This window comes from Asterias amurensis, chromosome 3 (genome assembly GCF_032118995.1).
Source record: "Asterias amurensis chromosome 3, ASM3211899v1".
Lineage (NCBI taxonomy): Eukaryota > Metazoa > Echinodermata > Asteroidea > Forcipulatida > Asteriidae > Asterias > Asterias amurensis.
This window is the reverse complement of record NC_092650.1, coordinates 8,834,876-8,852,591: the sequence shown is the minus strand read 5'-3', so window position 1 is coordinate 8,852,591 and position 17,716 is coordinate 8,834,876. Positions and strand designations below refer to the sequence as shown.

Here is a 17,716-nt window from a genome sequence, read left to right as displayed (position 1 = left end):
GAAAATTAAAGACAACAATAACTGTGTATACTGGCTTCCCGTTAAGCATCACTGCCAGTCAGGTTTAATGGTCATCATATACTCGGGCACAGACTACACATTATGTACAGGCATAGTGTATTAAAGACACTGGACACTATTGGTAATTGTCAAAGACCAGTCTTCTTCGTTTAGTGTATCTCAACATATACATAAAATAACAAACCTGTGAAAGTTTGAGCTCAATTGGTCGTCGAAGTTGCGAGATAAGAATGAAGTAAAAAACACCCTTGTCACACGAAGTTGTGTGCTTTCAGATGCATGATTTCGAGACCTAAAGTTCTAAAATCTGAGGTCTCAAAATCAAATTCGTGGAAAATTACTTGTTTCTCACAATGTTTTGTACTATCAACCTCTCCCCATTACTCATTACCAAGTAAGGTTTTATGATAATAATTGTTTTTAGTAATTACCAATAGTGTCCACTGCCTTTAACAACTAATTGTCAATGTTTATACAGTTAAACCTTCCCTTACCCATCCTATTACTGAAATAAAAATCACACATTGATTATAATATATAGAGGTTACGTACGTCTACACACTAATTGAAGTCTCATAACTAATCTTCAATCCCAAAAAGGCTCATTAGTTATAAAAATCATCAAAGTCCTGCAAAATCAATTCTACTATGTAGCTACACCCCCATCTACATTGTAAGCGAACCATTGTGTGATGATAGATCCAAGTATAAATCACATATTCTTGTCAAAAGGATGTTGAGGGATCTTAATGCAGTGAATGATTCCTTATCAAAATACTGAGTCATCTATTTTATTTAGAGGTAACAACCTTCTTAGTGTGTATATCTTTATTACAAAAATCCTTTGACCTCAAAGTAGTCCATACAGCAAAAGATTCACTTTATGTAATGTCAGTTTTATTGAAACATGAAACAAAAGAAGACTCTATCTAAAATGAAACACCAGGTAATGTTCTGAGCACACAGAATACAACCAAATGATTTGTTTTCCCAAACTATTTCTTCATAAGGTTGACTGTAGTGTGTAGTTGAATCTGCTGATTTAGTATGTGATGGTTGTATAGGCCCCTTACAATGGCTGCCATCATTACCAATAGTGTCCAGTGTCTTTAATGCCAACATTTTAACAACAAAGACAAATAAATAAACAAATTAATCATACAGAATTATTATTGTTGGATTGAACAAAGACAAATTTACCATCCACCTCCGAGTTTACATGTAAAAATAACAAAATGACCAATCTCACCCAATAATTGCCGAGTCAAGTTCAACCTAGAGGTTCAAATCCCTAAATACCCTAAATATGATTTACAATTACCCTAATCCAGTCAGTCTCTTATGTGGTTTGATACTTGAAACATCATTGCGGAAACTTTTCTTATATTAGTTTATGTTTTATACAAGATAGTTATTTAACTACATACATGTAGTACTTATTTTTTCTACAGTATTTGTCTTTTCCTATGTTAAACAACAGCTTCAGGATAATCCCAATGTTTTTAACTCTTACCCTTTTTTGGCCAAACAGACATCGTAGATGCCGATTTATAACTATTTTACATTTAAAATTTGCATTTAGTAATAAATAATTCAAGTCAAAAAATGCACCTCTCCGCACGCCTTTTTCAGCAGAGAGTCAAAAACGGCATTTATTATAATGACCCCTTGGCATCAGTGGTGATTTTTCCCTAACTTGGTTTGGACACAGTTCTCCAGCTTTGGCAAACTGAGGGTACTATTTTCCACATAAAATAGCCGCCAATGACATCACGATTCCTTTGTCACGCGTGTTTGTTTGACCTCACGTTTTTCTGAACTTAAATTGGCATGGAGTGTATCAGGGGAAACCATTTTTACCATGTTTTAATGTGAGGTACAAGACTCGTTACATGGTTTTTCTGTTTCCTGTGGACTGCATCTATTACATAAAATGTTACAACTATGTATTTCTGAGCATTCTGCGGCTGCTGTTTAACATACTCAAGAGAAGGGATTAAACATGGGTGTTATATGCTATCACTATACCTCAAACATAATCGTGACCGAGAGTCGAGTGCTCATTGGTCCAATCATCATCACGTGTCAGGTGTTAATTCTGCTAAATACCAAGCGCGCACGTGAGTATTCACCCAAGTGGTAAGTGCGCATCACAAGTAATAGCTCCCGGGAGCTATTCTACTTGCCATGCACGCTGCCATTGCGCGCAAGACGTCATCCCAGGGCGCTATTCTCCTTATGCTTTTACAATTAGGGTACTGTTTTGTATACACGCACGAACAGCACTCTCTTAGCGACATCCAACACATGAACAAACTTATCATCATGTGAATTTCGTATCACAGCCATCATTTTCTTTTGCTCAAACCTCATAGTACATATAATATATGAAGTAAAGTAAAATAAATACATGTACAACATGGTTTATTTCTGGTGACTAGTTGATGAGCTCCCCTCAGTATTGGAAGTTGACAAACTATAGTTCCCTTGGCAAACACCTCGGGTAGCCTATATCGACTAGTCACCCTCAAACCATGTTATACTTGTATATTAGTTATCACAAAAGCAATAGTGGAACAAGGAAATATTAAGCGTTTTTTCGTCCCATTTCCAACATGGTGTATGGGACGTACGCATGCTATACTTTCCCCTATTCCATGACTGTGTCTTAACAAACTTATCTTTGAGTGAACTTGATGGGTAGCTTTAAATGGTCCAATTAGCTGAGTCCGAACAGGTTTAATAGAGCAAGGTTTGATATTGACTTTGCAAAATAGGTTGATATCAAACTTGTTAATATGGCTGGACCAAGAGGATTCAAACAATAACAGTTCAAAACCCAACAGTATACTTTTCTTTTAAGGAAGTAGTTTTTTTTATAGTAAAACCTAAATGATACACATATCATTATTTAATGTAACTTTACTAATATTTGTATCATAGGATTCTATTTGAAAATTTTCTTTCAAAATGGAAAGTGTGTTTATTACCTTATTAGTTAAAAAACATGCTATTTTATATCACATAGTATACCCTTTTGTAATAAAACAATCTCTTTGCATTCAAACTTTAAACCAACCTGTAAAAGATTCAAAATGTATAATTTTTGTTAATTCTCATGACAAAATTATTAATTTTATAATTTTATCAAAAAACTGATTCCTCTTTATCATAACTATCACTCTTTGGAGGAATTTAAGGTTCTTTTCTTATTTAAGGTACAATCATGTACGTTTGTATTGGGAAGTTATTATTTGTACATATTCACATCTACATGCTTGGAAGAAGTATCACACATTAAAATATATAGCACTCATTTCAAAAAGTTTTTAATTTGGAGATGATTATGTATTGTAACTAGATTTAAAGGAACATTACAGACATTAGTTTGCTAACAAGACAGTTGCTGGCAGTGTTAGCACTTTTTATATAACACCCTAGCAGATCCTTGCCATTTGATTGGTGGATTGTCCGTCACACGATAGCAAATAAAAGTACTGTTGCACGCTGAGTCACTCACCGTGCTCTTTCGTTCCAACCGAAATGTACCATTGCACGCTGGCAGCGTGCCAGCGTGCACAGCGTGCAATGGTACTTTTTGGATGGAACGAAAAAGCCGAGTAAAAAAAACCATCACTGCGTGCGCGTGTCTTTAGTAATGCAGCAGTGTTACTGCAAGGCATATTATGTAAAATAACTAGCATTCGGCTTCTACAATGAAAAATTGTAGGTCTACGCTTTGTTTGTTTTGAAAGTTGTATCTTTCAATTAAAATGACAAAGATCTACTTGGATGTTATATAAAACAAATAATGAATGTTTTTCATTCGTGCAATGGTGCGAATATTCGTGCAAATATGTTGAAAGCTGGAATGATCCATTCAACTCGGCTCCACCTTGTTGAATGGAACATTCCAGCTTTCAACTCATGAACATATTCGCACCATTGCACTCATAAAAATTCATTATGTGTATAATGTAAAACACCATATACATAAACAAACAAACCTGTAGAAGTTTGAGATCGTTCAGCCATCTGGTCACGAGAAAATAGTGAAAAACTTATCACACATTTTGCATGACATCAATTATTTTTTTTTTTTAAATAAAACGCTCACTGCGCAATAAACTCCACAAGGGAAATTAGTTTTGTTTATTTCTTTGTCATTAACATTAGACCAAGTAAGTTTTATGTTAATCTGTGATCTTAGACGATTGTTTTCTTACAATATCTGTAATGCTCCTTTAACCAAGAACAAGCCCAAGTCATTTACTCTGGCTGAGGTAATGAGCAAATGTCTTGTTCTCCAGTGATTCCAACCCACAACTCAACTCCATGGAATGCAGATGAGAAATTCAGTCACTTATAAAGGTCATTTCTACTTCCCATCTTACATAATAAATTTGGATACAGCATTGTTCTTTGGAAGTTTATATTTATCATTCAATCTCTCTGATCTTTAATAATAGCTAACCCAAGGTAACGTTATTATACCAGCCACTGGTGTGTTGGGCTCAATCATTCTTGTTCCATGCAAGACAGACATCGTAAAAACATTAGCATGAGTCCAAGAGCCACTGTCAAAAGTGAATTTGGATTTCTTTATTTGGATGAAGAGGCTGTGCAGCACTTCTCCTGAATGACTCGTTGTACTGGTTAGCACGTACCCAAGGGGAATCAGGATCCACATACGGTCTCTGCTGCCGGGGTTCAAATCCTAGCTCACTGTCCATGATTTTCTCATATTCCTTCATCTGGTTATTAGTCATTGGAAAGTCATGGCTAGAGGTGGAACCCCCTGGCCCCCCTGTATTGTTGTTTGTGCGTGTAGATGGAAACTGACTGTACTGTGTGTTATATTTGTCCCCTAGTGAGTTCATTTCATGAGATTCTTGGTTCTCTTTATCCATCATGAGCTGCACCTGCTGGTTCATCATTCTCCTCTTAGATGCCATTGTCTTAGCTTTCTCTCTTGTCCTTAGACATGAATGTCTGCATGTTACACAGGTTGTTATGACGGTTACAGATACAATAATTCCCATGGTAACAGCCAACACTATATCAACTTTACCATCCATCCAGCCAGTCTGGTCTTTAACTTCTGAAATATCATAAAAGCACATGAACTTTTCAATAGGTTTTAGCATTCTATCGTTTGTAATGTTGTTTAATTATCGAATGCATGTGCAATGTCGCAGAATATCACAAGGTGACTATTTCAGCTTTCTCCAGAGAACGATCAGAGCGTACTGATCGAAACGTTGAGTTGAAACCAACCGTTCTTTTCAGAACCAACCCATTATCATTACATGGTATTACCGCAAACCTTTCCATAAGGTGACTATTCAAATGGAAAATCCAGATTTCACAGAGTGAGTGTAACAGCAGCTGTAACAATGCACGAATGAAGTGCATTTTATCTGTTTTATATAGCTCACACATTGGTCCTTGTCATTTGATATTTACCAACAGTTAACACAAAATACACATTAAAGTGTCTATCCCACACTATGGAAACCAAAAAATAAACTGTTAATGTTTTGACTCCATGGATACAGACCAACCTTGTGCACTGTGATGCAACCTTCCCTTGCCAATTGTTTGGATGAATGAGCCAAAACAATTGCTTTGGGAATGACGCTGAGAATCAGCATAGAAAGTCAATGTACACCGTCCTATATTTAGTTCCATATATGACATTCCAATTGCGGCAGTAAATACATTGCAAACTAAAGGATGATATGTGACATTTGCTCCACCAATCGTGAATAAGGATCTATGTGTGACTTTTATAAACCTATCAACTTTGCAGTGTAACATCATAACCTTTGTTTGCAACTCTGCACAGTCTACCCGCAGAACACTCGATGTAATAAGTCTCCTTTGTTATTTATCTGCGCGAGTATGCGTGATTTTTCATGCGTGACCTCAGTTTGAATACTTATTAGTACGAAGGGCGTCTGAAATTCAGTCTTTTTCAGCCTTATTTGAAAAGTATTGACAGAAATAATGTAGACGTACACTGAAATGAAGAGCATATCTGTCGTGTTGTATGAAAAAAATCGCTGCAACTCAAATTTTAAAAAGAGAAATTTGAACGTAAAAAATGGCTTCCAAAAGAAAGAAAACAAGTCACATATCCCTGCAGATGAATAACAAAGGAGATTAGTGTACTGCGGGTAGACTGCAGATTGGTGTATAAGCTTGGGTGAACAATTTGATGTTTGTTAAAATGAATCTAATTGTTTCATTACTGCAAGCACAACACCAATTTGAAACAGGGGTCTTCCATTTTGAATCTAAGAGCCCAAACACAAGCTTTAAGGCACAGACAGTTCATTACATTGATGAGGGTGCAGTCATCCTTTAAGTCTAGCACTTACCACACATTGAAGCTTCTTCATCAAAACCAAAACTCCAGCAGTTCTCTCTGCCATTGCATACAAGAGACTTGTTTAAACACATGTATGGTCCACATGGGAATGAGTTGATTTCATCACAAGGTCCTGTGAAAAGATCAGATTGAAAATCCATAAGCTCATTTTACTTTATCCAATGATTTTTTTAAACAAAGATCTCCATAATCACATGGATCTCCATATTCTGAGACTATTCATTATCAATGTTTAAGCTGCAAAATTATTGATTAATTTTGTTTTATCATCACACTTTACACTACAGTGGCAAAGCTACTACATGTATAAGCAATCATTAAAAGGTACAAAGTAAAACTGGCAGAGAAACTAAACATTGTGCCTAAAGTTAACAAAATAGTTAAGATCTTGATGGTTTGATTTTCACTTTTGACTTTATCAATACAGGAATTCCCATGATCTAACTACATATAATATTGCAAATGTTTATCTCAAATTTGACAAATTTGACTTATTTGATTCAACTGATTTAAAACTCAAATCAGGTAAAACTTACTGTCTGTATATGCTGTAAACATCATGTTCACTTTGTTGTATGCACTTTGGTTGGATGCCACAAAACGAACGAACATACGATTGCTGATTGTCATTGCTGCGGGCGCTGTTGTACTGCAATACTCGCCTATCAACCACTCTTCTGCACTATACATGTCATAAATCATGATGCGGTTTTTCATACATTCATTTTTGTTGTTTAGTTCGAAGTCATAAAATTTTATCAATATCTGTTGAAGAAAAGAAAAAAGAACATTAATATTTGAACATAATTGTAGAAGTGCTCTGCCCCCTTTCAATGAACAGTGTACCTTATCAATAGAACAAATAACCTTTGTTTAAAGGCAGTATTTCTTATGCACTTTGCCTGTGACGTCACTTCTGCACCATTCTAGTTTAGTTATAGATTCCACCATTGAAGATTGAAGATTGAAGTAGACAAGTTGTTGAAAACCAGTATTCTCACTTGTTGTATAGACCTTTCTTTTGCAACGTCACAGCCCGAGTTTTTGCCAACCCAGATTGAAAACTATGGAAAGCCGTAAGTGCAAATTAAGAAAAGATCGCTATTTTTGGTAGCAATGTAATCAAATTTGTTGATTTTGTTAAAAACAAAACAATTAATTATGAGAGGTATTTTATTTAATTGAAAGTTTGCAGAAAATGCTGAATTTGGTTAAATCATCTGTTTTTAAGATTTAGTGTTTTACTAACATTCGGCCGACCATGCCAACCAAAGCGGTTTGTTTATCAACAAAAGAAAGGTCTATAGAGAGAGGTTGCGTGATCCCGTTATGCGCGCCGTCGGCCATGTTGAGTGGTAACGCGTCGTCTGCTCGCAACAGCAGACGCACGTTTGTAAACGAGAAAGTTGTTTTTCTCCGATAGACAAATATTTGGTGAAGGTTTTCTTTCAGTATTTTATTTGGTAAAACAATGAATTAGATCAAGCACATAATATTAACTCCGGATAATGCAAGTCAACGCCGGTCGATTGTTAGAAAATACTAAACGAATTTTAGTTTGTTAAAACAACAATTGTTATAAAACAACAAAGATCCATATGAATTCAAACCTGCCGACTGGTCTCCAAACATGGAACTTTTCTCAGCAGTATCATAGCCAGATATTATCAAATACTGTTACTCTGAGCGCATTTAAGTCCATTGATGCACCAAATTGGGTGGGTGACGGAGGTTAAGGGGCACATCGAGGAAAATTTGCTCGTGAAAGTAAACAAACTTATAGCAGTTTTACTTTTGAGGCCGCACTTATTGCGAAACATTATTTATTTTGTATGGACGTGCCCATGGCTACCAACTACCTACCACATCACGGTACCACCACTGTAGAAAACAAATGATTTTTGTTCAAATCGGCACTCTGGGATTTTAGCAAAATGTTTTCGGCAATGGTGGTGCGGTTTTTTTTTTTGGCTGGCCTTCATCGGCACTCTGGTATATTTTAGATTCAACTATCTGAAGGGGGCGATTCACGTTGACAAAATGCATTGGCATAGATAAGATTTATTTTTTAGATGGTTTATTAACAATACAACAAAAATATTCTCGGCCAGAGGCCGAAAAACATCTGTACATGTCATGTACACATTTAAAAACTTCAATATACAAAAGACAAGATTGAAGAAAGTAAAGATGTCTTAAGCAAGTCAAAATTAAGTTTAAGAGAGTGAAATTAGAGAGAAAACAACGATACAGGCAGTGGACACTATTGGTAATTACTCAAAATAATTATTTCCATAAAACCTTACTTGGTAACGAGTAATGGGGAGCTGTTGATAGTATAAAACATTGTTAGAAACGGCTTCCTCTGAAGTAACGTAATTTTCGAGAAGTAATTTTTGACGAATTTGATCTGCACACACTCGTCCTGGGAAAAAATCCGCCACACACCGGGGTCGACCCAGGGAAGCTAAACGAACGGCCCCAAAATGCATTAGCGGGATGCCGCGCTTCACGCGGCACCCGCTAGATGATGAAAATCCTTTACACAAACATTTCGAAATGTAATGTGGGTGAGGGTGTTATATGCCTCTCTTTATACTTATGCATGGCGTCATAATTCTAACCCAAAATGAAGCTATTGCGCACGTCCGCCACTACTTGCAGTGGCTGCGCCCACCTCGTTTTGGGTTAGACTATACGTACCTTATGCATATTTCTAGAAACTATCAGGCTCCCCCGTGAGCCTTATAGGGGTCTAATATTTTGGGCCTCCTTAACGCTATACGTTTTTCAAATCAACGTTGATAGGTGAAACTGACCGTTAGCCAGCAATAACTAAAGTTTCTTTTGTACTACACTACCAAAACTTTCCCCACACACTCAATATACATTCATAATGCTTGCATTTCCTTTTTAAAAAAACATCGTCAAAAAATGACATTTTCACGTCCCACGATACATAGCGTTGCTACAGCACTATAAGTAAAGCGAGTTTTCGGAACATGCTTTTAGTTTATTCTCATCTGAATTGGTCTCGTAATTTTTCTGGTCAATAGGCTGCGCGTTACGGGAGCACTAAACGTGAACGTGAAAAAAAGTGCTTTGTTTACACTTCGGTCTTCAATTGCATCTCGCGAAATTTTAACGACAAACGACACAATTTCTGACCGCGTTCATTTTCACGCTGCTCTAGGAACAAACCTCCAGACATCCCATATCTCTGGAACCCTATATTGTACAAACTAAATAAAAGCGATAAATTCGTCCTCACTCCTTAATTTTCTGTAACTTATTTCACTTTCAGAAATCATGACAAGTTATTCTTAGGGTTTGTTAGTACAGTTTGGGTCAATAGACAAACTCCTAAAAATGTACCCATTCATACCTATGTTGGTATCTAATTCGATTTTATTTAATTTTTTTATTTATTTTATAACTGATAACAGCCAAAGAAAGCTATTATAAAGGGTCGTTGGCCTTTTTTTTACGGTTGAGTGATTTCCATCACAATAGACTACTAGTAAAAAGTTGTTGATGAGGCTACGTAATTGCTTTAAAGACACTAGACACTATGGTAATTGTGTAAAAAGTGGTTGATGAGGCTACGTAATTGCTTTAAAGACACTAGACACTAGACACTATGGTAATTGTCAAAGACTAGTCTTCACTTTGGTGATCTCAACATATGCATAAAAAAACAAAAAATCTGTGAAAATTTAGCTCAATCGGTCGTCGAAGCTGCGAGATATTAATGAAAGAAAAACACCCTTGTCACACACAGATAAGTGCGTTCGGATGCTTGATTTCGAGACCTCAACTCTAAATCTGAGGTCTCGAAATTAAATTTATGGAAAATTACTTCTTACTCGAAAACTACATTACTTCAGAGGAGCCGTTTTTCACAATGTTTTGAACTATCAACCTCTCCCCATTACTCGTCACCAAGTAAGGTTTTATGCTAATAATTATTTTGAGTTGATACCAGTAGTGTCCAATGCCTTTAAAAGGTTGACTGAATCTCAATTCTATGTGGTTTACCTTTGACACACCTTCCACGTCTATCTGCCATGTGCAGTCTATTGGAGCATGTTGATCTGTGTGACGAATAAGATCTCTAGCTTCCTTGACTGAAAACTCTCCATCATACTTATTAGCAATATGGAAGAAACATTCTGTGGGACAAATGAGCAATGTGTAAGAAGCATTCTCTAATACAACATTGAGCAATAAGTAAGAAACATTCTCTAATACAACATTGAGCAATATGTAAGAAACATTCTCTAATACAACATTGAGCAATAAGTAAGAAACATTCTCTAATACAACATTGAGCAATAAGTAAGAAACATTCTCTAATACAACATTGGGCAATATGTAAGAAACATTCTCTAATACAACACTGAGCAATAAGTAAGAAACATTCTCTAATACAACATTGAGCAATAAGTAAGAAACATTCTCTAATACAACATTGAGCAATATGTAAGAAACATTCTCTAATACAACATTGAGCATTATGTAAGAAACATTCTCTAATACAACATTGAGCATTATGTAAGAAACATTCTCTAATACAACATTGAGCAATATGTAAGAAACATTCTCTAATACAACATTGAGCAATATGTAAGAAACATTCTCTAATACAACATTGAGCAATGTGTAAGAAACATTCTCTAATACAACATTGAGCAATAAGTAAGAAACGTTCTCTAATACAACATTGAGCATTATGTAAGAAACATTCTCTAATACAACATTGAGCATTATGTAAGAAACATTCTCTAATACAACATTGAGCAATATGTAAGAAACATTCTCTAATACAACATTGAGCAATATGTAAGAAACATTCTCTAATACAACATTGAGCATTATGTAAGAAACATTCTCTAATACAACATTGAGCAATATGTAAGAAACATTCTCTAATACAACATTGGGCAATATGTAAGAAACATTCTCTAATACAACATTGAGCAATATGTAAGAAACGTTCTCTAATACAACATTGAGCAATGTTGCAGAAACATTAGGACTAAGAAACATGTTTCAATTGAAATGAGCAGTATTGCAGAAACATACAGAAACAAATGAGCAATATGGAAGGTTCTGTGTTTTAATCATGACAATATGGACCGGAGCTCAAAGAAAAAAAAACTTGTAATAACTTTAAGAACACTGTAGAATCCCTTGAGCAAAAGTGTTTATATTTTGAATATATAAACATGTAAATGAATATCAAGGACAGTAAATTTCTGAAATGTCAAGTCATAATAACCTGCAGGTAAGAATGGTTGTCAAGTTGGTACATCAATCTCAAATTAATGGCTGTATATATTCTCAACATTTCTAACAATCTCGAATGCTAAATTCCTTGGTTTTAGGATTCAATGAATTCTGGATCGGGCAAAACCGATGCAATAAAAACAGCGACAAACCAGCTATTTATAGAAAGTGCAAGAAGGTGCACTATGGATAGCACTTCCAGTCAATTAAAACAAAGACTCTTTCAGTGCCATTTTTTTATAAGCTAAATTTACGTGAGTGAAAATAAAAATTGAATGCATAAAACATTGAAATTATTTACAATTAACAATGTTATATTTTACTCTGGTAATATCTCAACAGTTCAGATTTTAAATTGGGATATCAGACAGGGGGGATGGCATTTGTCAATGTTCTTTTCAAATTTTTGATGATTCTTAAAATATCAAAAGCGACATTTTTGGAAATGTGGATATTTAAAGAAAGGGACAACGGAATTTTTTTCCCCATCAAACTATCCCTGAAATGATTTTGTTATTCATTATTCAGTAATTTTCTCCAGTCAAAATGTATGCTGCCTATAAACTTTGCAAATATTTGAGCAAATAGGACTTCGGATTACATCATGTCTAAGATTCATTTGTTCCAAAGTAAGGGCTTGACTGAAACAGCCAATTTTGTGTCGTTTTTTGTAACTTTTTAACAAAAATGTGAATCTTCAATTGAAACTAAAAACCAACTTTTGCTTTATAAAGGCGGTGGACTATTGGTTCATACTCCAAATAATTATTAGCATAAAACCTTACTTGGTAACGAGTAATGGGGAGAGGTTGATGGTATAAAACATTGTGAGAAACAGCTCCCTCTGTAGTGTCATAGTTTTTGAGAAAGAAGTAATTTCCACGAATTTGATTTCATGACCTCAGATTTAGAACTTGAGGTCTCGATATCATCCATCTAAACGCACACAAATTCGTGTGACAAGGGTGTTTTTTCTTTCATTATTATCTCGCAACTTAGATGACCGATTGAGCTCAAATTTTCACAGGTTTGTTATTTTATGCATATGTTGAGATACATCAACTGTGAATGCTAGTCTTTGACAATTACCAATATAAGTGTCCACTGCCTTTAACGGTTGGCAACCCCACTCCATGACAGGGAGATGATAGAAAGGGAGATCTAGTTCCATTGATACGATCAGCAAGGTCGATGCTTACCTTCAGGTCTAGGTGTCTCGGTTGGTGGAGCTGATGGATAACAAACAGAACAGTCAGTTATACGTATTTTAATAGAAACTAGCGCGGCACCCCGCTAGATGATGAATATCCTTTACACAAATATTTCGAAATGTAATGTGGGTGAGGGTGTTATACGCCTCTCCTAATATTTATGCATGGCGTCATAATTCTTACCCAAAATGGAGCTATTTCGCACGTCCGCCACTACTTGCAGTGGCTGCGCCCACCTCGTTTTGGGTTAGACGACGTACCTTATGCATACTTCTAGAAACTACAAGGCTCCCCCGTGAGCCTTATAGGGGTCTAATAGTTTGGGCCTCCTTAACGCTACACGTTTTTCAAATCAGCGTTGATAGGTGAAACTGGCCGATAGCCAGCAATAACTAAAGTTTCTTTTGTACTATACTACCAAAACTTTCCCACACACTCAATAAACATCCAAAATGCTTGCATTTCCTTTTAAAAAAAACATCGTCAAAAAATGACATTTTCACGCCCCACGATATACATAGCGTTGCTATACAGCACTATAAGTAAAGCGAGTTTTCGGGACATGCTGTGTGCCAAAAATCTAATTTATCTACTGTTTTGGGGGCGTTTTTTTTTTTGGGGGGGGGGGCGGTAAGAGCGTAGGCCTATGTTGCGTTTATTCTCATCTGAATTTGTCCTGCAAACTTTCTGATCAATAGGCTGCACGTTACGGGAGCACTAACTGTGAACGTCAAAAAAGTGGTTTGTTTAGTGTCGCTTTGGGCTTATTGCATCTCGCGAAATTTTAATTTATCTACTGTTTTGGAGGGTTTTTTTCGGGGGCGGTAGAACCGTAGGCCTCTTTTTAGTTTATCCTCATCTGAGTTGGTCTTGTAAACTTTCTGGTCAATAGGCTGCGCGTTACGGGAGCACTAAACGTGAACGTGAAAAAAAGGATTTTGTTTATTGTCACTTCGGGCTTTTGCATCTCGCGAAATTTTAACGACAAACGACACAATTTCTGACCGCGTTCATGTTCACGCTGCTCTAGGAACAAACCTCCAGACATCCCATATCTCTGGAACCCTATATCGTACAAACTAAATAAAAACGATAAATTCGTCCTCACTCTTTAATTTTCTCTAACTTATTTCACTTTCAGAAAGCATGTCAAGTTATTTTAAGGGTTTGTTACGTCCAGTTTGGGTCAATAGACAAACTCCTAAAAATGTACCCCATTCACCCGCATGAGGTCTTTTTTGTTAATATTATCTCCAGTAACCAACCCGACGGGCCGATTGCTAAATTAGGCTACAACATGGATTTGGCAAAATGTACATTCTGAGACCTGACCGACCCACTGCTCTAACCAATTTTGTGAATGGACTTATTCAAAAGGAAACTTAATGTCGTTTTGCTTAACAACTTTGACCAAATGCAAAGTTATTTTTTACTGCTTCAAAACAGCCTTTGACGTACGTGTATAAGTTTCACAAACTTCCGTGATGGGTTGACTCTGAAACTGCAACACTATACCTCCATGAACAGACCGTATTCTAAAACTGTATTCATGAACTCATTTGAGTTTACTGCCAAAAGATAGTGTCCATAGTTTAAAAACAGGAAGATACGTTTTGCATCAATAGTGCAATTTCTGTATGGAGATTTTTGTAAGTCCAAGGTCGCCACCCACTTTGAACCTAAAGTGGTCCCACGGCGACCTCCTTCACCAAGCAACAGGTGGCCTGTCTCAAACCCAGACAACACACCACTCACAATACACTGACCAGAATGTAAGGAGAGGTTAGGCTCTTTGTGTAAGGCCCCCAACCCCAACCCCAAAATGTTATTTATTGTGAAGTTCCCTTAGACACCTTCCAACCTGTATAGCCGGCCCTACCCAATGTTCCCAAATTATTAAGCTTCCGTTTGATCCCATCCTTGTCCATCATGATAATTCTCATGCCGTTTGGAAGTGAATGCTTTTTTATAAATATTCTCCATTTTATCTTTTCAACAAATGAGTCACCCGCAGAAGGATTTCTATGAAGTCTAATAACAACATCGACCAGTGGTTGACACATGGTCGCCTGCGAAATCAATCTGTGAGTTACTTCATTTAATTCATTCAATGCAAATTCGTGAGATTTGTTTCGGTTTTGTCCTGGCACCCAGCCTCTTCGACCCTTTCGACCCTGCGCGGCAATGTATGAACCAATCCGGAGAACCATGCTTAGTACAACCTGAAAGTAACCCGACCAAAAAGGGCGGATCGAATGGCGGGTGGGCGGGCAAGGGGCAATGAGTGAACCAATCCGGAGAACCATTTGCGAAACACTGCCCAATGAGTCGCCTGTTTGAAAGATTTCTCGGAAGTCTGGTAACAACTGAATTTGGCAATGTACGGATAACATTTCATGATGAATTCATGTACCCCCCCCCCCCCCATCCCACCCCCCTTAAAAACATGAATTATTGAATAAATAATTTTTCGGGGTAAAATACTCAGTTCAAAGTCACTCGTTTTTTCCTCGGTAATTATTGATCAGGAGCCGCGGCCGTCCGAAGTCATTAACCTAAATAGGCAGTTACTTTCCAACTCTGCTGGCGTTGCAATTGCGAGCACCTTTTCTTTGTTTTGGGGTTGTTTGTGTAACAGAAAGAAGAATCAAGTTCGGGTTTTTGTGGACTTAGTTTTGGATATTCAAGTTATAATTATTATATTTGTATATTTATTACCTGGGATGAATCGAAAATATGCCTCAAATCCAGTATACTCCAGGTCTTCATCAGCTACGAACAAAATCCAGAGGTAGCGGCTTGTGGTGGTGAAATTAATGGGTGCTTTGTCCCCGCAATATTTGCCAATTAACGGCGAGAAGCCGTACCTTCCATCTCGAACCTCAAGGTAGTCGTACACACACTCATCATGATACTCAATCTCGAAATCAGCATTGAAGGTTACCTCAATTACCTCGTTCTCTCCCGCTAAAATGCAATCAAAATACCGTTATAGTTAATCAGGGGGGTGATTGTAAAAAGATCTTTATCTACCAAAGTGATTTAATATATGCAATCTAATGCATGGTCTTGATGAGTTTATGCATTTTGTTTGTACTGCAACTCCACAGACATCCTTGGTCAGTTTGTCATTGAGCGAAATCGTGCTCTTGGTATTGCAAAGGAATATAACTAATTGAATGATCGGTATTTATTAGACCATGTGTTTTTATTACTCTATCAACTTCATGGCTGACAGGTGTGGGAGTCTTTTTGAGGCTTAAGACGTTATAAGAAGGTTATTTAGTTTGATATGCAACAAATATCGAAAGAGCCATAACATTGTTTCTAGAAAAGAAATGGAAATATTTCTACAATGTTGTATAATAAGGGATATTGTTTTACTGAACAACCACCAAGGAATTATTTTAAAAGATAAATCGATTCAAAGAAAGAAAAAAAGGTGGGGAACAGCTTCCTCTGTGTTATACAACCGTGGTAAGTTTCTTATGTAAGCCTATATAAGCATATTGTACGTGTATCGGTTGTCAAATACTCAACATATGCATGAAATAACAAACCTGTGAAAATTTGAGCTCAATTGGTCATCAAAGTTGCGAGATAATAATGAAAGAAAGAAACACCCTTGTCACACGAAGTTGTCGGAGAATATACTTCTTTCTCGAAAACTATGGCCCTTCAGAGAGAGCCGTTTCTCACAATGTTTTATACCATCAACCTCTTCCAATTACTCGTCACCAAGAAAGGTTTTATGCTAGTAATTCTTTTGAGTAACTACCAATGGTGTCCACTGCCTTTAAACGGGTTAGGAGTAAGATCAGTATTCGGAGAAAGTGATTTTTCAACTGCAACCACCTCGTTGGCATTTTTTCAGAAACTGCCACTACCCCCTACCCCACCTCCCGCCCCACCCCGCTGATAATGGCCAATTATGTACAAAACTCCATTACAAATTGTTTAGCTTCTTCACGTAGAGCATGATGGAGGTCGTTCCTCTTCAAACTGTCTAAGAAGTTCGCGTTTATCATTAAAGATGCTATGTCAGATTTTTGGCCGATTTGACCCAAACATTTTTATTTAAACTTCAATAGGTATTTTGATGGGGGTCGAGAAAGTTACAAGCTTTCATTTGAGCCATTGCTCGAGAAAGTCCGCCAATTATTAGTAGCAGTGAAATAAAGTGCTCAAAATCCCGACAATAGTTATATCACGTGACCAATTCTAATGTGTTTTATAAGAAACGTTTTAAATTTGTGTCATGGTTCCTGACCATTAAAAGTAAAAGTTAAACTTTTGTTCGTTAGAGCGGGTGATACTCTTTGAAATGCCACTCACTAAAAAATATATATTTTTTAATGTTTGGGGCAAAAAATCTGACATAGCATCTTTAACCGATGTGTGATGATATAGGCAGTGTACTTTATATAGCCAGCCTTCTCTACAGGTCATCACAAAGTACACGAGAAGAAAACCATCACAGTTTTTCGTTCAAATCGTATCGCTGGTGAGATAACATCCATTAAAGCCATTGGACACTTTCGGTAAACAGTATTGTCCAAAGGCCCACACTTCATGTATCACAACTTGTATATAAAATAACAAACCTGTGACAATTTAGGCTCAATCGGTCATCGGAGTCGGAAGAAAATAACGGGAAAACCCACTCTTGTTTTTGCACGTTTCGCCGTGTCATGACATGTGTTTACTATAAATCCGTAATTCTCGATTTCGAGAATTGATAATTGTTTCAATGTTTTCTTAAAAAGTAAAGCATTTCATGGAATAATATTTCATGGGAAGT

The 17,716-nt window shown here is 36.7% G+C and overlaps 1 protein-coding gene across 2 annotated transcripts in view; it reads right to left on the bottom strand.

The window, feature by feature from the left end:
- Positions 1-18: 18 nt before the first annotated feature.
- LOC139934568 (neuropilin and tolloid-like protein 2) overlaps positions 19-17,716 on the bottom strand; it is a 63,476-nt gene continuing 45,778 nt past the window's right edge. For both annotated transcript variants that reach the window (XM_071928844.1, XM_071928845.1), the window contains exons 4-9: positions 15,634-15,882; positions 12,904-12,933; positions 10,454-10,587; positions 6,952-7,180; positions 6,405-6,527; positions 19-5,122 (exon numbers count right to left, since the gene is read on the bottom strand). In XM_071928844.1, coding sequence (XP_071784945.1) covers positions 4,602-5,122; positions 6,405-6,527; positions 6,952-7,180; positions 10,454-10,587; positions 12,904-12,933; positions 15,634-15,882 — 1,286 coding nt within the window. In that variant the 3' untranslated portion in view covers positions 19-4,601. The remainder of the gene's footprint in view (positions 5,123-6,404; positions 6,528-6,951; positions 7,181-10,453; positions 10,588-12,903; positions 12,934-15,633; positions 15,883-17,716) is intronic.